General features: G+C 38.9%; 1 protein-coding gene across 6 annotated transcripts in view; it reads left to right on the forward strand.

Moving 5' to 3' along the window:
* The window catches only part of LOC127434302 (eyes absent homolog 1-like), a 51,068-nt gene that overhangs the window by 17,888 nt on the left and 6,450 nt on the right, over positions 1-26,730 (forward strand). For all 6 annotated transcript variants that reach the window (XM_051686941.1, XM_051686942.1, XM_051686943.1 and 3 more), the window contains 8 exons: positions 3,473-3,555; positions 3,946-4,132; positions 7,074-7,216; positions 7,835-7,918; positions 12,022-12,111; positions 23,400-23,458; positions 24,099-24,259; positions 24,440-24,554. In XM_051686941.1, the coding sequence (XP_051542901.1) occupies positions 3,473-3,555; positions 3,946-4,132; positions 7,074-7,216; positions 7,835-7,918; positions 12,022-12,111; positions 23,400-23,458; positions 24,099-24,259; positions 24,440-24,554 (922 nt within the window). The remainder of the gene's footprint in view (positions 1-3,472; positions 3,556-3,945; positions 4,133-7,073; positions 7,217-7,834; positions 7,919-12,021; positions 12,112-23,399; positions 23,459-24,098; positions 24,260-24,439; positions 24,555-26,730) is intronic.

Here is a 26,730-nt window from a genome sequence, read left to right on the forward strand (position 1 = left end):
TACCGGCTTCCTCTCAATGTCTCATCGATTGGGCAGGTCTGTGCTCGGAGAAAGAGCCTGAACACGGTGGCAGGCCTGCACCCCCATCTATACTATACCAACTGATATCCTATAACCAGCAGAGCCAGCCTGTACCCAGCTGTCAGAGGGAATACAATTAAATTAACTCTGGGTGCTGGGTGTCTGTGATCTGGGTGTTCTTGGCTTAAAACTGTGAGATTCTGAAGTTGCAGACAGAGCACAGCGAAATGGAACTGAACGCAGGGATTTGAAATACGTGTTAAAAGTTGGACTATTTTTAACTTGACACATATTTTTAAAAAAAGCCAAATGTTATATATATAAATGTATATATAGAAGTAACAAATCTAGCTATTCTTGTTGACCATAGTAATCCACTCGTCGGTTGTTGGGACTGTCCCTAGTGGAGATTTGATTTGCTACATTCCAATAAATGTTAAGACTTCTCAACTGTATTTCACTCAATACATCCAAGCATAAATTCTGAATTAATTTTCCACTTTCATACCTGTTTGTGCTTTGCTTCCTTTTCCATAAGCCTAATGGCTATACGGCATGAGTAGAGTGAGAGAGACAGGCTTCTTTGATTTTCACTCAGAGTGGATGATAATTACAGCAACAATTGGGCCTCCCTCCATTCTGCACACAGTGTGAGAGGAGCAGCAGACTGCTTTTAAAGAAGTCCATCTGGACTTGATCGCTTGCTCCCTAGAGACGCCTACAAAACTTCTGCTACAAATATTGTGCACTGATGATAGACATAGCCCATGGCAAGAGGACTGATCAAGCACAGCAAATGGACTCCCAATTGGAGAGGCCATAAGGAGAGCCAGTGTCTCGTCTTGACTGAACTAACTGGAGCAAGACAAAGTGAAAGGGGGGTGGAACAACCAGACCTCTCCCCAGCATGGAGTCATTCTTTAGGGACTGGAGGGGATCTTGCTTGGCTTTTATGTGGCTCCATAATCTCTGGAGTCAACTTCTAAACTACAACTCCTGGCTTTTATGACTTTTTGAACTGTGGATTTAGCTAATTTGTTGTGCAATGGGAGTTTGATGTGTCTTGCTTTATGTGAGATGTGAGGGCTCAAGTCTGTAGAGGTCCGAACAGAACAATTTTTGTAGAACCTCTTGCTGTTCTTTGACAAAGAAAAGAGAAGAAAGAAAGAAAGAAAGAAAGCAAGAAAGAAAGAAAGAAAAAAGAAAGAAAGAGAAAAATAAATTTTAAAAAGAGTTTACTTCTGCTTGTTTTGCTGAACAAATGTGCATTTATGCTTTTATATTAACACATATAGGTAATGTTGGGGCCATTTCAAATTGATAAGTCTGTTCAGTGATAACTGAAGTCTCTAGTGAACCTATGAGGTTCCTCTTGCAACCTTTTTGAAAACGTGGGACTTCAGAGACAACAGACAGCTGTTCAGTAGCTTAGAGTCTGTTAATGTTAGTTAGCAAACAAAAACTGCTGGGAAAATGTTTACAACAACCATCACTGACAATGTTTGTTTTGAAAAAGAAGATTTAAACCTGTATGAATAATTATTGTAGGGCTGTTTTGTCTATGAGAATTTCGATGTGATTTGAGCACTGAATTGTGCTGAGGTCCCTTTAGAAGCACCTAGAAAAGCAATCGAGACTTCACTTACCTTAAGGCTATCTCAGTCCCCTATAACCCATGCCATGTATGTTATTAAGTTATTAGATGCTATCTCTCCTTAGAGAGATTTAATTAGCTAGAAGGTGCTTCTTTTGAGCAGCTTGAAAAGCAGACAGATATGCATATTCATTAAGGCAGGATGTCAGGTAAAAAGACCACCCCATCCTTCCCTTCTAACACACAAGAGTAGCACTCTTTCTGTCATTGTAAAGGTAGCAATGGATGAAATAATAGACCTGACCTCCTTTACTCTTTCTTTCCAACCATCAGCTGAGATCTAATCACTGATATGGGTAGAACAGAAATAAAGCCACTGTTATATCCCACCCATAACACACACATACTATACACACCCCTCATACCCCTTTAATAGCTGTAAAGCTTTGTTTTTAAAATGCCTTTGAGTTGGTTTAAGTTTTACCATAAAATCTCTTGAATATCTCAATAATTATTTCTCCTAGACAGCAATGAGATTAATTAAAAAGCAAATATAGAGATTTACTGAGGCCTCCTGCTTTTCATATTTTTCTCCTGTGAAAAAGACTCTAAATGTAATCTTACATATGTCTATCTAGAGTTTTAGAAGAGATCTCAACAATGTCTCAAACTGTGTTCAGATTTGCCAAGATACCAAGGGGCAGAGTCAGGGGTGTAACTAGAGGGAGGGCATGGTGGGCAGCCGCCCTAGGGCCCGGGGTGAGAGGGGGTCTGCATCGGTCGACCAAAAGAAACCATAAAAATTAAAGATTCACTAATGAATTGCAGCCTGTAAAAGCAGCGCTCTCTGCGCTGGTTTAGCACCCGATTCACTAAGAAATTATGCATATCAGGCAACGGTGCAAACAAATCGCTGCTAAACACAATTTGCACGCGCAATTCTGATCTTGTGGTCTGATTCTGAGCACTATATAGTGAAGGATGCAGCAGACCACCGTATTTGACACACCCTGCTGGGACTGTACAACATAACTTTGATTCAGACACCTGGATCATCTCTTAAGCATGCAGAACGTGTGCTTGACAGCACTGCGCATCTGGATAAATGCTAGGTTATAATGCTTTTCTCCATCATTTGATGATTATTTGATTAATTGTACACAATGCACACAAACATCTCTTTGACTGTAAATAAAATTTATTTTACCACCTACTTTCATAATTTTTGTGAATGAAGCACAATATACAATGAGCCTAATTTACATAGAAAGGAGGCATGTTTGCATGGAAAGGAATGACAGTGACTTCATTTAAATACTCAAGACGCAGCGCAATTTCAATGCTGATTGCGCCTGCTAAAATAGAGTGCGGGTCATTAGTGAATAAGATGCAGGTTTTTGCACTGAAATACCACACTCAAAAGTGGCACAACTGTTTAGTGAATCTGCCCCAGAGATTTTATTATGAACTCAAGAAACATTTCTAATCAAATTCTCCCAAGACCTATTTATCTGAGCTATACTGTCCACTTCATAGTTCTGTTTCATTACTGTACGTCAACCATTACGGTTTCTCCTAAGGAATTTTAGGAGAAACATCTGAGACAAACTTGATGCTTAACTGAATTCTCAGTTATGTTAAACTAAAGTCTTCTTAGCTATTAAAGAGCAAACTCTGAGCAATAAAATTGTCATTACAGCTCCAACATTTAATTGTTTTATGTTTCGTACAATGCAGAAAAGCATCACTTGAAAACCAGCCTTCATGTCTATCACATCAGATTAGTACTTGCTGTGCTTTTTTCATTTTGTCTTGCTGTGTTTGTAGATAACTCACCATAATATCTTGCACTCATAGGAGGCAGTTTTACAACAACTTCTGGGCTGTATGCTGGAAGCAATTCCCTCACAAACTCAACTGGATTCAATAGCACACAACAGGTAGCTGAAATTTAATTTTCATCTCTGAAATCTCTGACTATCTAGTCTGTAGTGCATGGTGAAATTGTATTTCCTATGTCTTAACTCTAGCCTGTCATTCAGTATTTTCTCCTACCTCCTGGAAGCCTTTATAGAACATGTATATGCTTGCATTATTCAGATGATATGAATCACTCTAAATGTCTCGACCACTGTATGCAGGGATTACCTCTTGCTCTTTGCGCCTATGAATTATGCCACAAGGAGAGGAAAAAAAAGTGAAGACAGATCACTGTCCAGATGTAGCACACTGGAGACATATGTTCACATTTACGTTTTGGAATCTGCACTGTAAAGTAGCAGCGTTGCGATGCGGCCATCTCACATTACGGCCTTGATGTCTTTTTGCAGGAATACCCCTCATACCCAGCCTTCGGGCAGAGTCAGTATGCACAGTATTACAACAGTAGCCCCTACACCTCTCCCTACATGACCAGTAACAACACCAGCCCCACCACGCCCTCCACTACTGCCACCTACACCCTACAGGAGCCTCCATCAGGGATCACCAGCCAGGTCCTCTCAGAGCAACCTGCAGGTAAATGGGTTTTGCAAATTAATTGAGGTATGGCAGGTTCGAAAACTGCATGTTGTTGACACGATTTGGTGAAATGAAACCCTGGTGGTGAAACACTGCAGCTCATTGCCATTATAGTGTGATATAGTGAAGATGCACTCAATATACTGTATATATGTGTGTATATATATATATATATATATATATATATATATATATATATATATATATATATATATATATATATATATATATATATATATTTGCTTATTGCTGAACTTTTATGTTTTTTCTTGATAATACCTTGAAATTAGACATTTTAAATCACAGAATATATAAAATGTGGCTGACAGCAAATAATGCAATGGCATCAGGAACTGAAAACTGTTTTTGAGTGATGCCGCATCTATACCACTAGGTGTTAAGCCCATAGTATACTTTGGTCAGACGTGCTTGAGCACTGAACACGTGCAGCCCGATTTTTCTAACTGCCCATCTTTGAACACGCAAAACGTGCATGCGCCTGAAATTATCTGCACAATTTGGTGGATCTACAAGGTGGCAATACTCACATTTGAGCCATTGCTGTCATGAAGAAATGTTAGAAGAAGACGTAATCACCGATAAATAACATGAGACAAAGGTGAAAACAACAACAGTAGATATGCACATCAAGTGCGCATGTGCGAGGAGGTCAGGAGATACCTGCATCTGTCTCGAGTCTGAAGGAATATAAAGACATCTTTAAGGGTCTAAACTCCTGAAGAGAAATTGTCCAGCATCTCATAGCAGTCATAGCATGCATGCGCCAACCGCCTGTCTATGCATGCACTGTCAAATGTCAAATGGAGTATACTTTGACAAGCTTGCATCCGACAGTACGCAGATGCTGAGCATTTGCGTCAAAATCGAAGTATACTTTAGGCCAGGCGTGGGCAACTATTTTGGTAAAGGGGCCACATCGGGCTTTAAGTAGTGCATAGGGGGGCACATTGTATTCCTTTTGAGATACAATGTTCCGCATTGATTTGGTTTTTGTACCTTTTAAGCCCAGAAATAGTTGTGTACTCAATTTTCTGAAGTGTATATGTGACTAATGTGACTATTCTGCAATTGCCTAAAGTACTGTATTGCTCTACAGAGGTAGATACTTTTTTTATCAGGCACTAAAAAACTGAATAAAGGCTGAGCTTATTATAAATTATTTATTTACCATCTCTACTTGCCTGTTAATTTTTTATTCAATTAAACGCTCTCTACATCAGGGTTCGGTTTTAATTTAAAAAAAAGAGAGAAAAATGATAGAACATTTAATGTTTGTCGCAAAGCAGGCAAGTTTACTTATTTTATTCTCAAAACATTACACGTTTACACGCTAAAAGGGTCATGATGCGGGTCTCATCAATGGTTTGACTTTCCATTCAGCACACAGCTGAATAAAACAGGCTGCATGACTATGATAAATGATTACTGCAAGAGTTAGATTAACATACAGGTGTGAGGGTACTTCAACATTTCTAAATTGCACAAATAAAAAATGCATATTCATATTCGTCTCTTGCTTGCTTTTGCTCGCGTGTCAGTGATTACCCCTTTGCGTATCAATGATGCCTTTTATATTTAATTTCATCACTGAGAAGGTTTACTTGCAAACTTAATAGCACCAAAGATCACAAGCAGCCTCAAGAATGGACACAGAGTTGCCATATAACACTTTTCCTTGAGCAGAATATTGCATTAGAGATCGTTAAGTTTGTTCAAAGGGGAAAGTGAGAGCTAGAAAGAGCGCACTCACATGCATGGTTGCCAGATTGCACAAAATAAGTATAAAATTAGGCGGAATATTTCCAGTCTGTTATTGGAAATATCCAAGTATTCCAAGTATAAATCTCAAATTGTGGGTGTTGCGTCTCTTCTCTGGCAACCCTGAGCATGTTAAACACTTTGGAGGGGCGTTAGGTCCCAATGCAAGATAACTGAAATATCCAATAAAAAAAAAAAAATGCTTTTAGGATAAATGATTAAACCATGTGGAGAGCTGGATCTGGCCCACGGACCATAAGTTGCCCAGGTCTGCTTTAGGCTTTAGTGCAACATAAGCATGAAGTTTATTGAGTGCACCTTAAAATTTGTTGTTCAGTTCATGTAGTTTAAGCGGTACAGCTTGGTGCTAGCAATGGCAAGCCCATGGGTTAGATTCCCAGGGAACATGCAAAATTGTAAGATGTATACCTTGAATAAAAACATCAGGCAAATGCATATATGTAAATGTAAATTTTCTCAATATTTAAGCAGTATCGAATGAGCAAGTGTGCCATTGCACTGAATATCAGTGTCACTGTAATTTGGATGTAAGTACAAGGATATCACAGCCTTGCTGATGCTCAGTATAACAGCACAATTGCGTGTGTGATATTGCTTTTATACAACAGCTCTATAGACAGTAACTTTATATAGAATAACTTACATTAAGTACATAAAATGGCCAGTTAATTTGTTTATGTTTGCCTCACCAACGAAAATAGTTTCAGAAGAATCCAAAGCAAGATTAACCATTTCATGTTGCAGAGTAGCGAGACATACCTGTTCAGTTTTACTGGATACCAGCACTCATGGGTTTCAGCTTGGCCTTTTGAATTAGAGGACCAGAACCAGCTTTTGTATAATTTGAATGATTTCGTTCGCACTTTCGTTTCCAATAGCTTTTACGTTCTTCTTACATTTGCCTTCTCGTGTAATTACTGTAAGCATTGACGTTATGTCCACCACACCCCCATTCCCATTATTATAGTCTGAATGGTATCGGGGGTATGAACTGATCCGATAAACAGCATATTAGAGCATTTGGGAAGTAACTACTGGATGAGATAAACAGATCCAACCACAATGTTGAGTTGTGAAGGTGAAAGCCTTTTTCATTTGCCTGTTTTGATATACTTTTTGCCTTTCTTTTTTCCTGCAGGAGAGTACAGTACAATCCACAGTCCATCAACCCCCATTAAAGATTCAGATTCAGATCGATTGCGTCGGGCCGCAGATGGAAAGTCACGTGGCCGTGGAAGAAGGAACAATAACCCATCCCCACCTCCTGACTCTGACCTTGAGGTATTGGACTGCTGCCTCTCTGTCAATGAGTCTCAGGCAGGCTGGAATAGGAGAGTTAGAATTAATTACGAGACTTTAATTATGTAGAATCAGGGCTTTCAACCAGGGGTCCATGAAGGTACTGCAGGCAAAAGCTTTATAACATGTATAAAAGGTTCATGTTTTTAATTAAGTTTTACAACAGAGTAAAACAGAGTTCATATTTTGGAACTTTGTTGGTTGTTTCGTCCCCAAATCAGTTTGTTCTAAGCAGAGAATTTTTAGTACCACATTAGTTATCTTTTCATATTTGATCTGCATAGTTCAGAAAATGGTTATGGTCTTTTCGTTAACATGACCTGAATCTCAAGAAGGTTTTGCCCCCATTAGCAAGTTGAGATCATAGCATGTTAACAAATCTAGTTAATTAGTTTGTTGCTATTGATTGTGTTAATGCATTGAGGGCAGGAGATGGATAGTCTGCTGGTGGTTCTTCCCGCAGTTGTGGGGTACGATGGTGACCATCATTGCTGAATATCTACAGATCCCAGAGCGCATGAATCTGTGCACCCTTCTTATTGACAATCAGATCATCTTGCATGCTGAGAGAGCCATTGATTTTGCTCTTTCTTTTCCCAGCGCGTGTTCATTTGGGACTTGGATGAAACAATCATCGTTTTCCATTCCTTGCTCACAGGATCTTACGCCAACAGATTCGGCAGGGTGAGTGAAGTATTTTAACAGCAAACATAGGCAAATATTGCGACAAAGTTTAGAAAAACATACAGAAAGAGAGTGGGACTGTTTGGGTACAGCTTCGAGGAACTCTCGGCATTCGGGTAACTGTTTCTTTTTTTAATAAGTCCAACGAGGCCTCGCAGGCATTCAGCTCGTACTGCAGCTGTCTGAGTTATGTGGCTGGTACAGGCATGGATTACAAACCAGTTGCACAGAGAATGTCCATTGACATTTCTTAAGGGGTTTTTATCCTTCAGAAATGCATCATTGTTAGGTTTAATTAAGTGTTTGCCCTAACTGTCCTTTAAGTGGGGTTAGTCTGTTATAGCATAAAGAAAAATGTTCTTTAGTGTTGGACTTCTTTATATTAATATTAATATATTAATGTACAAGAATTATAGTGTAGTTATGTTGTTAAAACTGGTCTTATTAAGGCTTACTACCAAATTTAGCAAGTTCAAAAGGGTTATGAATATGAAATGAGAACAAGTTTACTTCTGCTGTCATTGTATTTGTTATTTTATATACAGTAAACCATCATAGGCTATATCTGAACTTTCAAAACAAACAATTTGGGAAGTACGCCAATCTACAATTCTCAGGCTTTGTCAATTATCTCATGGCTTTATTTTACTTGGGGGCGAATGCTCACCGAATAAACCAGATTACAATAAAAATAAAAAAATAAAAAATAAAATATTTTATTTTAAATTCAGCTTTAATCTGAATTCAGTATGCATGTGTTTTTTTAATTGTGTCTGAAGAATGTAGAATGCTGCTTCCTTGTTTGAGGAAATAAATCACAAAGCTGGCACTTTTTGGCTGGGGTTCTTGAAGGGTTTTTCTTTGTGCTGAGTGTAGATGACAGCAGCGCTCATATGTCAGTGAAACGGGGCCCGGCGGCTGGTTTGTTCTCTTTGTTCCTCAGGCAGGGTGTTTGATGGAGGTGGTGTTTTGTTTTAAGGGTGAGGGAGCCCTGGCCCTCGACCCTGCACTGTTTATTTACTTTATCTCGGCTGAGCATGCTGGGTAAAGAAGCGAAACTCTGAGAGTGCCTCAACATGAAAAGTCTTGGCGTCTGTTCTCATACACTCACACACACACTTTAGTTGAGCCCATTCTTCAGGTCATCCTTCTGATTTTAACCAATCATCAATTATAATGTGACAGCAAGCCCCCATCTATCTTTCTTTCTTTCTTTTTTCTTCATTTTTTTATTTTATTGCTTGCTTTCCTTTTCTCCTTTCTTTCTTTCTTTCTTTCTTTCATTTCATCTTTCTTCCCCTCTCTTCCTCTCTCCCTTTCTCACTTTCCCTTGCTCTCTCTTTCACAAAATCTGATTACACATTGCCCTCCTACCTGAAATATGCTTATCCCATCTACTCTGCAACATCACAAACCACATAATGCTCTCTTAAATCATATCAACACACTCATCTCAAACCCTTACTTTAAAATCCAGGGTGCTTCACATTTCTCAGATATGAGCCTTATATGACATAAACAGTAAGAAAACCCACTGAAATGCATTTCTTCCAGGGAGGCCGTTGAGGAAGAGCTCTATAAATAGAGCTATGCTGGAGAGCTCACTGCTGTGGTTATCAGTTATCCTAATTGGCATTAGAGCAGCTCGCTCCCATAAAGTTGATGGCTCAGGCCAGCTGTGTGGCCATCAGCCTGAAGGGAAAGAGTTGGGAGGGTGTTGGAGGGGAGGACTTGGCATCTTTTGGGTGGCACTGATGTGTGGGGACAGCTGAAGACCCTCAGGCACTCTGGCCTGCTTGTATTCTTAACTCTCCTGCTGAATGATTGTTTAGATTTAATTGGAGAGGATTCGTCAGGCCGGAGAAGTGCACTTTGCATACCTCTCACCACCAAACCTGCTTTTATTAACTGTCAGATATATACGCAGGTGTTTATATTAAGCTGACTGACTGGCACACTGAAAATAGATAGGAAGGTTGGAATATTCAAACATGAGTGCTTTACAAAGAAAGGATCTAGTTTATACTGTATACTGAATCTAAAAGCTATGTGTATGACATACATTTTTTATTTACTTATTTTGCATCACCAAATATACTAATTTGTATAGTTGTTATAGGCAGGTTTCAAGATCCAAAAGTGTGTGAAGATTTTCTTTAAAACCTCATCAGTGGCGTTGATGGTGTTCTGTTCTACTTGTGTGGTTTCCCTTCCCGCTGTCCGCAGTTAAAACATTTTCATTGTTGAGTGTGACAAGTAATCAGTAAAAAGCTCAGCCATTACTTCAGGTGGCTTTAAGCTCTAATCCCTGAAGCAGAGCTCCCTGACTCAGCACGGCCGTACAGACACTGGAATAAATCCCTTCCTTCATTTCTCCTCCGCTTTCCACTTTCCCTTGCACACTCATGCTATCCTCTTAATGAACAATGAGAGAGTGGCCACTGATTAGAAAATAAGCCCATATGAAATGAAGATTACAAAAGATGATTTTAAACTGAATATTTGACTAATGTATGAACTGAAAGTCCTGTGGCCTTTTTCAAGCTAGTCTTTGTCTCAACACCGTATACTGACACTCTAAATGCAATTAATATAACAAATGCTTGCAGTTGTTTGCAGACAACACATGAAACCTTAGAAGGAGAGATAGAGAACTCCAAGTGACCACTTTAGTGATTGAGCTCTTTATTTAGGAAACAACAACATATAAACTTGTCAGATGCAAAGGGGAGTTGATGCATTACATGTCCATGTCAAGATCAAGATTTTAGGGTAGAATTTATATGAATGTATAAGGGAAAGTCTATATTTTATTTGCTGGCTGGTTAACATTCCTTCTAAGTTTTTCACTGTTTTTAATCAACGTTTTGACTTTACCAGTTCATTTAAAATGGCCCTGCATTGTGACAAATCAACTTTTTAAAAGTAGTAATATTCCATGTAGTCTCTTAATTAATATGAGGTCTTAAAAGCTGCATACAGTACATACTAATAAATAATTAGCAAAATGCTGTTTAAAATAGTTTTAGAGAATCACACGTTACACTGCAACACTCTTCCAAAAAATATTTAATGTCAACTACTTCATTATAAATGCGAGGACATGCAAGTTTGTAATCATGACAACGTCATAAGTGTTATTTTGCGGTGAGCTCCTTTAATGAGTGTTGTCTAGGTTATTAAGGCAAAAACACTCTGCAATTGATTCATTAACAATTCATAGAGCCATCATTGTGTCAGCTCTAACACAACCGCTGAGATCGTCATTACTGCCAGTATTGCATTACAGTGGAAACAGAATACAATAAAAAATAAAAAAAGTCCATTATATTTTAAGTGAATAATCCATTTTGATTACTGCCAATGCACAGGTTTATACATCACTTGGTAAAGCTGTTCTGTGCAGGAAAAATGTGTGTCTTCCTCTTTCTAAGTTTCTATTAAATTCCCAACATGAACCTTTTACGAATAGTTAGAATAAATCCTCCATTTTTCTCTGATGTGAGCATATTGTTTGGGGGAAATGGGGGTGAAATGCATCGGTAATGCATAGAAAGATGATCTAGGGTCTGAGGTATGTGAACAGAGATGTATTTATGACAACACATTGACCTCAAGTTCATTTCAGCTCATCGGCACATCTAAGACTATTTTTACTGCCTTTACTGAGTGGCTCGCCCATAGTTCACCCAAGAAGTAAAATTCTGTCATCATTTACTCCTACTTTTGTGTCATTCCAAAACCGTATGTTGTTTTTTTTTTTCTTCCATGGAACACAAAAGGAGGTGTAAAGCAGAAAGACAGGGACTGACAGCCTCAGTCACCTTTTACTTTTATTGTCTGGAAAAAAGATGAATGAAAGTGAATGGTGACTAAGGCTGTCATTCTGCAAAACGTCTCCATACAAGTTTGCAACAACATGAGGGTGAGGAATGACAGAATTTTCATTTTTGGGTGAACTTACCCTTTAAGTACATTTCAGCTAGAACGTTCTATATATGAATTGCAAAGACATGTATATATTGTACTGTATGTATTTTTTATTTTTGATCTAGAAGGTGTAATTGATTGCTGGGTACATTTCTACTTGGTTTTTTCTTCAGGATCCGCCAACGTCTGTATCATTGGGACTAAGAATGGAAGAGATGATCTTCAACTTGGCCGACACGCATTTCTTCTTCAATGACTTAGAGGTAAATCGAGCATGCTTTGTCACTTTAGGGGATATCCCCATTTTTTTGTGTTTAACATACATGTAGCTGGCTTCACCCCCTGCGAAGGGTACTTCAAGACTTCTAAGTATGTGATTACTTTTACAGCTTGCTTTCTTAGCGACAATATTTAAAACGCAGCTCCAAGACGTGGATAAGTCACAACTGAGTGTATACATGACATTACGAGCAAAAGAGCAGTCCATTAAAGTTTACACCATAGCATCAACAACCATTTAATAGCAGGGTGCCTATTTCTCGCTAACGTCCCTTAGTGGTGAAGTATTACCTCGGAGCCTATGGTACACTATGAATTTTACATGTGCTGTCAGTCTCCCTGGCCGTGCACACCTCCCCCGCCCCCTCCCTGCTGCTCAGGCCAATTTGTTAGCTTCTAATATTTCTGTACGAGCTCTGACTGTCTGCGTGTTATGCTGTGTGCTCTGTGTCTCTGTCCGCCCTGGCCGCAAACTCTCAGTCACGGTCTGAAAACTGCTTCTCTGCCTCATTCATGTTGGATCAGTGTAAAATTTGCCCCTGGGGGCAGTTACTGAGAGGGTATCTAGGTGTCTGTCTGCCCCGCCTGGTGAGGGGTGAAAATGAGAGTGGTGGGGTTACTTCTACCCATGATTGGCAGTGCTCCATGTGTTCATAGAAGTGAAGTTCAGTTTGACCAGATCTGGTGTTGCACAAGTTAGCACATCATTCAGTGTATTCAAAGTGGCCAGTTAAAATGGCATCAGGCTTGAAAATATGTACTGTGAAATAATTAAAACAAATCTATGAACCCTTAAAGGAAAAGTTCCTCATTCATGTCTTTCCAAAGTTATGTTACCTTTTTTCTTTGTGGAATGCAAATGGAGAAATTTTGAAAAATGTTCTGGTCGCATTTTTACAATAATGATTAATAGGGACTAGAGCTTTCAATCTTCAAAAAGGATGCAAAGCACCATAAAGCTGTCAATAAAAGTGCCCCATTTGACTTGTGCAGTATATTCCAAATCTTGTAAAGCACGTTCATGAGAGTTCATGAGAGAAGTAGCGATGTACGGTCTGTGAACGAATCGTTCAGAGCAGTTTTGTGAACTTGATCAACTAATTGAAAGAATTGCATGTGGGTTTAGAAAACTATCATTTGGCTTGTGAAGACTTGGAATATAGTGCATGAGTCATATGGACTAATTTCATGATACTTTTATGATGCTTTTGCATTATTTTTGAAGCTTGAAAGCTCCAGCTAACATTAATTGTAAATGCATTGAAAAGAGCGACCAGTTCATCAGTAACAATTTCTTCTTTTGTGTTCCACCGAAGAAAGAAAGTGATACGGGTTTGGAACGCCAAAATCTTCATTTTTGAAAATGAGGAAAGTGAGCTATTCCTTAAAAAAGCCTTGCCTAATCTGATATTATTGAGTCCGTTGTACCCACCCTGGCTCAGACATCGCTGGCGAGGCGCTCTCCCTCGTCCCAAAACCCGACACCACTGACCCATTGATTTTCCTCTGTGTCCTGCTCGCAGCTGACCCTGCAGAGGAGGAAATGTTTTGTTTGATACTTAAGTGTGAGGAGAACTGTTGCGAGTCTGCCAAGTCTCATTAGTCAACGGCACTGCTCTGCTTTTCCTGCCACGAGAACCAGGGAGAAAGAAAATGTTTGTGCTGCCCGAGACAGACGAGTGACGGGGAGATTCCAATCGCACTCATCTTGATCAAAGTTAATTGGCAGCAATTGGCTGTTAAATATTTCCCGATGTTTGGCCACATCGAATTGTGCACACTGCACTTTGTATAATGGAAGTGCCCCCCACCATTCTAAAGAAATGACAGTATTGTGACAAAGCTTAAATGTGGCTTTTTCACAACATCTGTCCTGTATTTTGATTTTGTTTCATGTGTTTAAACTGCTTGCATATGAATTGGCTGTCCGGGCATCTTGTAAAATGATTGGATTGTGCAATGCACAGTTTTTCTTGTCTGCTATATCTCAGCAATGGAATTATTACATTTCATTTTGACACTTTAAAGCAAAGGACCTTTCTCTTAAAACTACAATTGCATGCAATACCAGTATATTTGCTGTCTATACTGTAAACCGCAACAGAATGTTTTCTCTGAACTGAAAGCGATGTTTAGAGGAACAAAGAAAGAAAACAGAAAAGAACTGGAAGGAGAATTCCAAAGGAATCCAAACTGTAAATATCACCACAGCAGATGTATATTTGAGCCTTTAGAAAAATGCATATGCTCAGTCTAATATAGTCAAAGTCATAAAGGGATTTCCCTCTGGCTTTACACAGACAAATGCCTGATGTTGTTTGCAACACCAGATTGTCAACTGTGTAACTCATGCACAAATGTGCAAAGGTCAAGTGGTACAGTCCTTTAAAAAACATTTAATTGATACACTTTATAGATTTTGTATAATATCCTTTGCTGTGCTCCTTAGCTTTAGGTTTGTGCCAAGCTATTACAATACACAATTTTGGGAAGAAAGCAGAAGTAAGAAGCTAGTAAATGCTGGTGGTATGTAATCCACATACTGTAGGTACTTTTTTGTCGTCACGTCCTATCTGATTAAAGTATCTGTCTGTTTCTGTGTTTTGTGTTGCATTGTGTTGTGTTGCACTATTTTGTGCAGTTGATTGGTTGTGTTATTTGTTTGCTGTTTCCCCCCACTTTCTTGAGTGTGTGTGATTAGAGTTCGATCATTGCTGATAATTATCGATAAAGTAAAAAAAAGAAAATGGCATGCCATAGAGGTCATAAAGGATCTACTGTACTTTACAAACACAAACACACACAACACACACTACTGTGATCTTGCACAAAACCTTGGTCTTTGGAAAAGGTCTTTGAAAAAACAGATAGTCTTGTTTTTTTGGCTCAATTAATTATTGATATTGTACAATGGCAGAATATAATTCATGCTTGTCAGCAATATGATCCTTGTATTGATTGCAGTATATTGATTCAGAATTCTTCATGAGAGGAATATTTTAGCGGTTATTTTTAGGAACTACGTTTTGAAATAAAATAGTGTGCACAATGTACGTGCAAATTTAGCAAATAACATTTCTGAATTGTTAATCAAAATATGTGTTCCTGTGCTATCCATGGTGCACATGTGCAAAATATGTGTTCATTCCAGAAATTGCTATGCTCATTATGATTTCAAATATTTATATTTATAAATATAAATGTGCAAATTGTACATAATAAATTATTAAATTGTAAAATATTTTTCAGTAATGTAAATATATAGAGTAATATGTAGTTATATAATGTATATGTATGCCCTGTTATTTATTTATTTTTATTTTTTTCATTATTTTAATCAGAACGTTTAATTTAAAACTGTATTTTTCTTTAAATGTCACTTTAATTTATTATCACTACTGTTTATAATTACTATTTATTTCTTATTACTATTATAATGTGCACTACTATTATAGTCACTAATATATTTTGTCTCAATGCTAAGTATAAATAAGTAAATGCATTAAATAAAACATATTCACTGTCACTTTGCGATTTAGCCTTTGAATGTAAACCTCAGTAAAATTAAACAATTTTTAGTTTAGTAGACAATATAGCACAATAATTATTATTTTTCTTGAATTCTGTACAATAATGAATTCTGTACAATTATAGATTAAAAGTTATTTTCACAAGTTAAAACACTATTTCCATCCCTAATTTAACAGTAAATGATCAATTGCATAAGAGCATGGAAAAGGGCTCTGTTTTCTTGGAATGATTCTTTCTGGTTGTACCACAACTGGTTGTACCATAACTCTTGTACGTAATTACCCCAAGCTTGTGTGATACACTGCATGCCGTACCTGAGAGTGAGGACATTTTAGGGATGAAAGCATTCTTGTGTTTCGGTGAGAGGTGGAGTGCGGGTTGGTGTGTGGGAATGTGCATCTCAGGGGCCCGGCTGTGCTCCCTCACAGCGGGGAAGGGCCACGGCTCGCCGGGAGAGAAAACAACACAGAGCCGTCTGCAGGACAGATTTCTCCTCCCTGGCTCTGAGCTCTGCTCGGCCGAAGTGGGAATGGTTTCAATTATCCCCAGCCGCACCTCCGCAGATGCATACCTGAGGCCAAACCAGTGACACTGCAAAGCCCGGGACGTTTTTTAGCACCTCTAGGACGTTGGGGCTTCACTTATCATTTTACAATGAGCACATGAGATTGAGCAGAGATGTGAAGTTCATGTGTATTTGTTGAGGTTAAAATTAGAATGAAAAATATATATATATTTTGCACTAAAATGTTACTTTTTCCATTTACATTTCACCATTAAAATGTCACTTTATGAATTTAAAGGAATAGTTCACCCAAAATGTTTAATTCTACTTCATTTATTCACCCTCAAGTTGTTCCAAAATTGTATGACTTACTTTATTCTGTGCAACAAAAAAGGAGATGTTAGGCAGTACTGATGTTTGTGTGTATCAGTCATCATTCATTTTCATTGCATCTTTTTTCCTGTCACTTTAAGAACATCAGTGTTTTACTATAACATCTTTCCATTGCAATTCAGCTATCATAGTTCAGTTCTGTTCTTGGTTATTTAGGTACACATAGATATATCTTTATTTAATATACAGTATTTCTGGCCAATACCACAAGCAAATGTTCCATCAAAATTCCTTGAGCTCTTTGGACCAAACCAAAATAGAGGAGTGACTCTTTTGAAAGTGAAATAAGTCATTATCATAACTTTCCCTACGCGTGTTGTGTGTTCGGGAACAGGATTTGACTCTGTGGATTTAATGTGTTTTTGTGTCTAGACGCAGGTAGTGTCTGTTGGCTGTCAGGGCTCCAGAGATCCCAAGGCAGGAGCCCTGATGTGTTTTGGAATGACTAAAGAGAGAATGGAGAGCTTTTAAAGTCTTCCTGTCTATCTTCTCTCAGCGCCGGCCCCCTCTTACCCAGCAGTAGCCCACAGTACCGGGGCCTAAAAGCAATAAGGGTTGTACGTCTATTGAAGATGTAGTGTTACAAACAATATGATGACAAAAGATGGCTTTGAAACTGATTGCTCATCCTCAATGCAAATTCCTAACATGTAGAAGTTTTTCAGACTAAGAAATGTTTGAAAGCTGCTACAAAAGTACCTCTGATAAAATAAAATGTGAAAATTGTTTTTGATTATTTTAAAAATGTAAATTATTTATCGAAAATTTAAAAATGTCGATATAATCCTCATGTCATCAGAGGATTAATAAGAGCACGTTTTTGCTTGTCTTCCTATTTGGATAGACATTTGTTTAACTGGCATCACACCTATAAGGCAGTAATGCAGTATTGTGCAGTGGAACATTTGTCTGTAGTACGTGTGTGTTGAGTAGCCTCCTTTATTAGATGTCTTTATTAGAGCATTTTTTAAGCATTCTGTGGAGTGCTCATACCTGCATTGGATGCTTTTGATATATTCAGACAAGCTGAGCTCCATGCAACTTTTCCATCATCTTCTCGCCATCAAACTCACTTTACTTGAGTCTACTTAACTATTTTCCATCTTAATATGACAGTGTGATAAGCTTTGGTTTTAAGAAACCTATGTTTCCAGAGAGCTTTGTTTTACCTGGCTGTTTGAATTCCATGACTGTTCAAGCACAAACTGTGGATTGGAATGAAGTGGGTTTGAAGAACTCTCTTTGTTCTCCATATCCTGTGTCTGACCCACAGGTAAGCTGCTCCCCTCCCTCTCTCTCTCTGCCTCTCTACCTCTCTCACCCTTGCGTGGGCCAACTGTGGTGGGAAAGTGATGGGGGGGCCAACACTAGGGTCATGAACCCCCCTCACAGATGGGGGATGACAGACCCTGCCAATGGATTGGCAGCATTGAGAACCTGCGAACCATGGATTGGTCTTTTTCACATGGACTTAGCTTGTAGGCTTGGAGGAATGTTGTGATGATGGCTGTAATCACTCACACTGTGCCTTTGTTACCTGGGCTGCTCACCTGTATGGGGAGTTGGTTTTTCTCTAGACTCAATCTCTGTTCCAAAACCTAGTGTGCTGCCTAGGCGCGCTTGTGTCGTGAAGGCTGTTCCAAAAGTTGGGTAGCTGAATTATGCTGCTTCCTGAGATAATTTTAGCAAAATTCAAAGGTATCGTCATCATTTGTATACTTCTCCAGAAGGCAACACTATAATGCACAATGATTAAGAAGCTCTATGAAAAATATTTTCATGATGGAGAACAAAGCGAGATACATTTATATTATAAATACACATAGATTCCATTCAGTAAGTGTCAATAAAAATTGTTAAAAATAATAGAAAACGTATTATTTTACCCAAAATGAGTGTGTATCATGTATATTTATGCTCATTAGAGTATTGGGTCATTCCTCTCTTGTCACTTGTATTGAAATAAATTGTAAGTCTAGCGCACTTTGCATGAGAACTTCTATTTGAATGACTCACGGAGTTGCTGTCTATGTAGAGCGTTTCAAATAAGTCACTCTTAAGGTTCCAGGACAGTTAGTGGTCGTTTGCACCAAACATGTTATGGTGTTGGTCTGTGCTATTTTTTGATATTTTCCATTCAGTACTGAAAAGTGTAGATAAAAATGGTTTAAAATAATACAAAACGACTATTTTACCCAAAATGTATTTGTGCTATGTGAGCTGCCTGGCTCATGGTCAGTCATTTCTGTATTGCAATGTTATTCTTGCATCACATACAGTATATTGAAATTAATTGCTAATCTCCCTTGCACTGTGCATGAGGAATGCTATTTTGATGACGTGCAGAGTTGCCGCCTATATAGAGCACTCCAAATCAGTCACTTATGTGGTTTCCTGACAGTTAGGGATCATTCACACCGACTGTGTTGCGCTGCATCTTGCTGTTTTTTCTGCGTGTCATGCAGAAGCGTCACGTTTTTAGATGCCGTGTCAAGTTAAAATAAATTGTCTTTAGACACCTGCACTATGCTCTATTTGTTGTGCTGCATCTGGCTTTTTTTTTGCGAGATAATGCGTTCGGCGTTAATGGACCCTTAAGATGCTGCTATAGACGGCTGCCTCCTGTGTAGGCAGTGAGGCAGCTCACTAGGTTTTGAAACAGACCCAAAGAACGGCAGTAAGCTTCAGCTGAGTTCTGGCGAAAGGCACGACCAGGGATGAAAGCCCCTTACCTCCTGTGCTAAGTGAAAAAAGAGAGAAAGAGCTAGGAGAAACTAGGAGGTAGCCAGAGGAGTAATGCAATATGGATGTTTCCAGTTTCTGCGGCAGGACGAAAGGGAAAGTGAGGTTTGTAGTTTTAAATAATCATTTTCTTTTTTGACATTCTCCAGCTCGCTTCTGAGCAGTCAGCAGCAAAGCCCTTCCTCTGGCCAACAGGAAGAATCAGCCAGTCTGGCCTGATTGCTTAATGACAGATACCAGGCGAACAAAGAAGGCTCTGATAGCTCGCATAAATGAAAAGGTTTTTCTAGGCCTGGATAGTCAAAGGAGGAACTGAAAGGAAAATGAGAGTGAGAGAATGGAAATAGAGAAGAGCTGATATGAAGGTGTTTATTTTGTAGTTTGTTAGGCCCCTCTTGCTGTTTCCCACAATTATGCACAGTAGCTCTTTATGGATTAGTTTCTTTATATTTCTTTCTGCAACCAGAACCTTTAGACAGTTGAATGAACAAGAGGAATGATCAAAAACATTGATGAATTAAACAGAGAGACAAAGTGTTTGTATAAGATGTAATTATGTATGGATTGCAGAGGAGGATCTTTACACAGCCTACTGTAGGAACATCTGGTCTTCGTTAGAAGCGATTGTAGGTTTTGTAAGAACCACTACTTGGTGAAGGAGGAGTGGAGAACTACTGAAGACAACCAAAGGACAGACAGACCTATTTGCACTGGATTACGCTCGGTTGTCATTTCCTCTTCCATCTCGAAGCCCAATATCTCAATTGAGTTCCTATCACCAGCTCTCTATTAACCTACATTGAGGTATAACATCATGCAATATTTATAGCATCTCAACCCAAGATAACACCTTCTTGAAGATACCTTCAGCCACCCTTGAAGATCAACCACATGCGGTACTTAACCACTTAAAGCTGACCTATCCTTGGTCATTATGCTTAAAAGTGTTTACGAGTGCTTAAGGAGCTGCCTTAATGAGTCTCATGAGTTACTATAAGACATTAGGACCAGTCGGCTCCATTAGGGGCTTGGTGCAGCTACCAGAGTGGCAGTCAAGTGGTTTATGTGGGCCCCAGCTGTGTGCAGTAATTGCAAGACGTTGTACATTCTTTTTCTGTCCTTACTTTCATCCAGGAGGTCTAGAAGCCCACAACACAACCGTTAATTGAGTGTTGTAATAACCATCGAATTAAAAGACAATGTTAACATGCGGTGGTTCCGACAAAGTTGGTGGGATAAGTGAGATTCTAACATGCCAGCTGCTCACAATCTAATTAGCTTTTCAGATGCATTCTTGCATTTAAAAAGTGAATGGCACAGCATGCAGGTGTCCCACGATGCATTTTAAACATTGAAGTTCAATTTACTTGACACAGAATCTAAAAAACATGGCACCCATGCGCAAGATGCTGAAAAACTTGCGACGTACTGCGCAACAGTCAAAAATGGACACAAAAACGTTTTCAGTATGAAGAGGCCCTAATGAGGGCAATACTACTGGAATGTATTTCTGGTTTATAGTTTTGGTGGTTTAGATATTGATGATTTTTACATGGCTCGTGGTTGCTTAAGCAAAAATGTTTTTTTTTAATAAACACATTTGCTTTATTATACTATCGTTTAGAATTAGATTTAAGGTATAGGGTAGGGAGGTCGGTTTTGTTGATTTAAAACTCAAGCATTAGCATTAAAATCCTTATCTGTTAGGTCAAATATTTAACTTGCTTTTAGCGCCACACAGTGGGTGTTTTACCTCGAAACTGCTGCGATAGGTAGTATGAACCACATAATGTCATTTCACAAAAATGATGCCACAGACGCGTAATTTTCATGAGATCTTGCTGTTTTTTACAGTGCTTTTTATAAATTAGATAAGGATATCAATACTGTGGCAATTCATTTTTCATGTACGCTTTATCTCAAATGATCATGGACATATCACATATTTTGTCATCGTAATGATTTGAAACGGAGGAATAAAAAAGCACTATGCTTTCCAGTGAGCGAGCCATGATTTAACATTGTAATGGAGGCCCCAGTTATCTGTAATGATTTTGGTCTGTCCAGAGGTCCACTTTCAAAAACAAATTGGTACTTCACAAGTATTGCAGATCCACTGCTGACTGTCTAGAAACAGATTACGCAAATAGCTTGAGGTGTTCCTGAGCTGTGGCTGCAATTGGCAGTCCATCTCTTGGCCCTGCATCACTCCAAGTTCTCCATGTGAGGTCACACCGACTCCCCCCACAAACCCCCCTCCCTCCAGCCCCCCTCCCCCTTATCTAAGCCTGTGGAGCCTTGGAGAGGAGGAGCAGGGCACAGGGTCAAAGTCTTTTCCTCTTTGGATCTCGAGGCTTGCTGGGAGAGGCTTGGCGAGAGAATGGCTGCATTAGAGCTGGGGTTGGGGGGTCAAGATTTTAATTATGTTAAAGAACAGCTGGTTTGAGTTTCTCTTCACGTCGCTCTCCCCACCCTCTCCCCACAAATCCAGAGAGATGAAAAATTTGTTCAGAGGGGAACCAGTAAAATAAAAAAGGTTTACGGTCTGAAGCGCTTACCCCTACCCTGCTGTAGCATTAGACAGGAATGCAATAACGTCAGCATTTGGCCAGGTTCAGTTTGAGTTAAAACAAGGAAGTCCTTTTTGTATTTTCAGTGTCTTAGCAGGCCGTTGAAACTTAATTAAAAGGATTAAAGTTATGGAAAGGAAATATTCAACAATAACTAAACGGAAATACCACCTTCTTAGTTTCGACTACCATATAAATTGTTGAAATACGATTGGTGGTTTAAAGCTGAAGTGTGTAATTTTTGCGACACTACCATCACCAATCGGAATTGCAAAAATAATCACTGTTTACAAACACATTCTAGAAAATTACCCCCATCCTCAATTGGTTGTACAAATGGATAGTCCCGCCCCAAATTCACTCCAATGGTCAAGCCAATGTCAAGCTCAAAATCACAGAAATGTTTTGATAATGCCACAGAACCAAAGTGCTAAACTTTTGGGTCAAATAAACCTACAAAGAACTTCCTTATAGTTGAGACTTCATATTATGCTGGGATATGAGATTTTGAACATCCAAAATATTACACACATCAGCTCTGTACATTTAAATTTTTCTTTATAATTTTCAGTCATTTCTGTATGCATACATCCAAAAATCATCTGTGTGTGTGTGTGTGTATATATATATATATATATATATATATATATATGCATACAGTATATATACTGTATACTGTAAATATATATATATATATATATATATATATATATATATATATATATATATATATATATATTTACACACAGATGATTTTTGGAATGGTTAAGCCAGCTTTCTAGCATCTATGGCTCTTGCAGGGGAGAGGGGAAGGCCGACTATAAATGGAAAACTAATAACAGATTTTCAGTCTGCTTTCTCCAAAAGCTAGCCTCAGGCTGTGTTGGTGTGTGGCTCAGCAGCAATCAGAGGTCATAATTTCATTGGCGGTTAGCATCAGGTTCAATTTTTCTAGTACGTTACACTTACCAGAAAGTCTGGTTTGTGTTACAGTGTACACTAGCTGAATCGGCTCTTGAGCTGCAGAATCATTCAGCCATTCCAAGAAGTAGAGACCCTGAAGGTAGCTCAGACGCTCTCATTATCCCACAGCTATCTCTTTGTACAGGCACCAGTCTCTGGACTAGCAGAACACGGAGAGAGAGGCCACTTCTACTTTACCAGAGTGTACGGCATCATGCTGATCCCATCCCGATTGATTTTATGTATTTACAGATGTGTATATCAAGAGATCCCCCTAGTGGTAGAGGCCAAATGGGTTGGGCCCCCGGTCCCCTGATGATTGTGTTTATTTTTATTAAGATTTAGCAGGTGGGGGGGGTTAGGGGCTGGAATGGGTTGAGGGCTGATTTGAGCTTTTGGGAGAGAGCTTAGGCTTTAAATGGGAATTCCACAGTTGTTGACATTATTCACTTCATGGATTCAAGCTGCCAAATTGCACCCAATTTTGCACATGAAAACGATTAATCAAAGCAGCGTATTTTAATTCATTGCGGCTTACCGTGTCCATTCTTTGTTTTTCTTTTTCCAGGAGTGTGATCAGGTTCATATCGATGATGTGTCATCAGACGACAACGGGCAGGATCTAAGGTAGAGTTGGCACCTTGTTGTACACATTTGACAGTTTTTAGATCCCTCAGGGAGCAGCACAGGGGAAAATTCTATTGCTCAGAGGTTGCTCTTTCAAAGCTCAGGAGACTTAATTGAATTCTCAGTTATTTTTTCATTGAAGTATTAACTTTGTTTCAGATGTTTCTCCTAAAAATGTGTTGGAGAAATTCAAATTGATGCAAATGAGAGTTCATAAAAAAAGAGGCAATTCAGACTGAATGCATTCTTGCTTTAAAAACATCTGTATGCAGCGCAACGAATGGAACAGAATACAGACAGAGTTTTTAGAAGTTGAAATTGTTTTAACTTGACATGGTGTTTTATAAACGGCACACTCATGCTTGAGATGTTGAAAAAATGGAAAGATGTGGCACAACAGTCAGTTTGAGCCTTAACAGAATACCAATAAAATTCATGTAGATAGTAAAGAACAAAAAAATTGGTCTTGGAAGAATTTGGCGAGAAATATGAGTTGAAGAGTTAATATCACATCTCCTTTGAAATGTATTTGCAGTCTAGGAAAAAACAACTGAGATATTAAAGAGATTGCATTTATAATTTTTCTTTCCTATGAAAGGTTGAGCTCAATGTGCATTCTCTCTCTCTCTCCTCTGCTTAGTACGTATAATTTTAGCACAGATGGATTCCACGCTGCTGCCACTAGTGCCAACCTGTGCCTTGCCACTGGCGTAAGAGGAGGTGTGGACTGGATGAGAAAGCTCGCCTTCCGCTACAGACGAGTAAAAGAAATTTACACCACCTATAAAAATAACGTTGGAGGTAATCCCCCAATAAACTGCTTTGCTAAAATTGCTGGGGAGGGGATAGTGTGTCGACATATGCACTCATACGTTTTTCAAATAACCTCTTATGCAGAACCACTTGGTCAGGGTAAATTTTGAAATTTCTGAAAGTGTTCGCAGGATGGTCCAACTCAAACAATGTTTCTGTTCATTTCAGGTCTGCTTGGCCCGGCCAAAAGGGAAGCCTGGTTGCAATTGCGAGCAGAAATTGAAGCCCTGACGGACTCCTGGTTAACACTGGCACTGAAAGCACTAACATTAATCCACTCAAGGTAGGCCTTAGCACAAGCAAATTATATAGAGCCCATCTCTGTTATACATAAATCAGAAAGATGCATGAATAGTGTTTGTGAGCACTATGCCTCAATACCTCAGAAACACTTAGCCTCTTCATTATTTTGGAAGGTAGCTTTTTAGAGCACTGAAAACCCAAAAACGAAAATATTGCCATAATCGATTCACCCTTGTGTCATCCCAAACCCACATGACTTTCTAAAGTGGAACACAAAAAAGAGATGTTTTAATGAATATCCCAGTCTTCAGTTGATGCAGTTTATAATGACTCAAAAAGACCCAAATGTATCATAAAAATAGTCAATGCAACTAGTGCCTCATATTCCAGGTCTTCTGAAGACAAACAAGAGGTTTCGAAATTCAAGTTGTTTTCCAGTGAAATCTAGACGTCTGTTATGCGTTCATGAGCACTGAGAGAAGCTCGTTCACAGAGACGTGTTCATTCGAGAAATTTTGTTTAGTGCAAAAAACAAACCACGTTCCAGTGTGAACACACGTGCTACTGCGAATGAGCTTCTCTCATGCACTAACAAATGCGCAACAGACATCAAGATTTTCTCTAAAAAAGAAATGTATCTTTATTTTTATGTATCTAAATGCATCATATTACTTCAGAAGACTTGGAATATATAGCAATTTTCATCTTTATTCTGACTTAATTTTTATCATATACCTTCAGAAGACTTGGAATATGATGACATTTTTGCCTTAATTTAAAACTTATTTTCATCGTGTGTCTTCAGAAGACTTGGAATGTGATACAATTTTCGTCTTAATTCCGACTTTTCATCGTATGCCTTCAGATGACTTGAAACATGATGCAATGTTCATCTTAATTTTGACTTAATTATTATCGTATACAGTAGTGCTCAAAAGTTTGCATACCCTGGCAGAAATTGTGAAATGTTGGCATTGATTTTGAAAATATGACTGATCATGCAAAAAAACTGTCTTTTATTTAAGGATAGTGATCATATGAAGCCATTTATTATCACATAGTTGTTTGGCTCCTTTTTAAATCATAATGATAACAGAAATCACCCAAATGGCCCTGATCAAAAGTTTACATACCCTTGAATGTCTGGCCTTGTTACAGACACACAAGGTGACACACACAGGTTTAAATGGAAATTAAAGGTTAATTTCCCACACCTGTGGCTTTTTAAATTGCAATTAGTGTCTGTGTATAAATAGTCAATGAGTTTGTTAGCTCTCACGTGGATGCACCTGAGCAGGCTAGATACTGAGCCATGGGGAGCAGAAAAGAACTGTCAAAAGACCTGCTTAACAAGGTAATGGAACTTTATAAAGATGGAAAAGGATATAAAAATATATCCAAAGTCTTGAAAATGCCAGTCAGTACTGTTCAATCACTTATTAAGAAGTGGAAAATTCGGGAATCTCTTGATACCAAGTCAAGGTCAGGTAGACCAAGAAAGATTTCAGCCACAACTGCCAGAAGAATTGTTCTGGATACAAAGAAAAACCCACAGGTAACCTCAGGAGAAATACAGGCTGCTCTGGAAAAAGACGGTGTGGTTGTTTCAAGAAGCATGGTCGAGTTGCCAGAAAGAAGCCTTTACTGCGCCAATCCCACAAAAAAGCCCGGTTACAATATGCCCGACAACACCTTGACACGCCTCACAGCTTCTGGCACACTGTAATTTGGAGTGACGAGACCAAAATAGAGCTTTATGGTCACAACCATAAGCGCTATGTTTGCAGAGGGGTCAACAAGGCCTATAGTGAAAAGAATACCATCCACACTGTGAAGCATGGTGGTGGCTCACTGATGTTTTGGGGGGGGGGGTGGGGGTTGAGGTCTAAAGGCATGGGGAATCTTGTGAAAATTGATGGCAAGATGAATGCAGCAAGTTATCAGAAAATACTGGCAGACAGTTTGCATTCTTCTGCACGAAAGCTGCGCATGGGACGCTCTTGGACTTTCCAGCACGACAATGACCCTAAGCACAAGGCCAAGTTGACCCTCCAGTGGTTACAGCAGAAAAAGGTGAAGGTTCTGCAGTGGCCATCACAGTTTCCTGACCTTAATATCATCGAGCCACTCTGGGGAGATCTCAAATGTGTGGTTCATGCAAGACGACCAAAGACTTTGCATGACCTGGAGGCATTTTGCCAAGACGAATGGGCAGC

The sequence above is a fragment of the Myxocyprinus asiaticus genome, chromosome 44, assembly GCF_019703515.2.
Source record: "Myxocyprinus asiaticus isolate MX2 ecotype Aquarium Trade chromosome 44, UBuf_Myxa_2, whole genome shotgun sequence".
In the NCBI taxonomy this organism is placed as follows: domain Eukaryota; kingdom Metazoa; phylum Chordata; class Actinopteri; order Cypriniformes; family Catostomidae; genus Myxocyprinus; species Myxocyprinus asiaticus.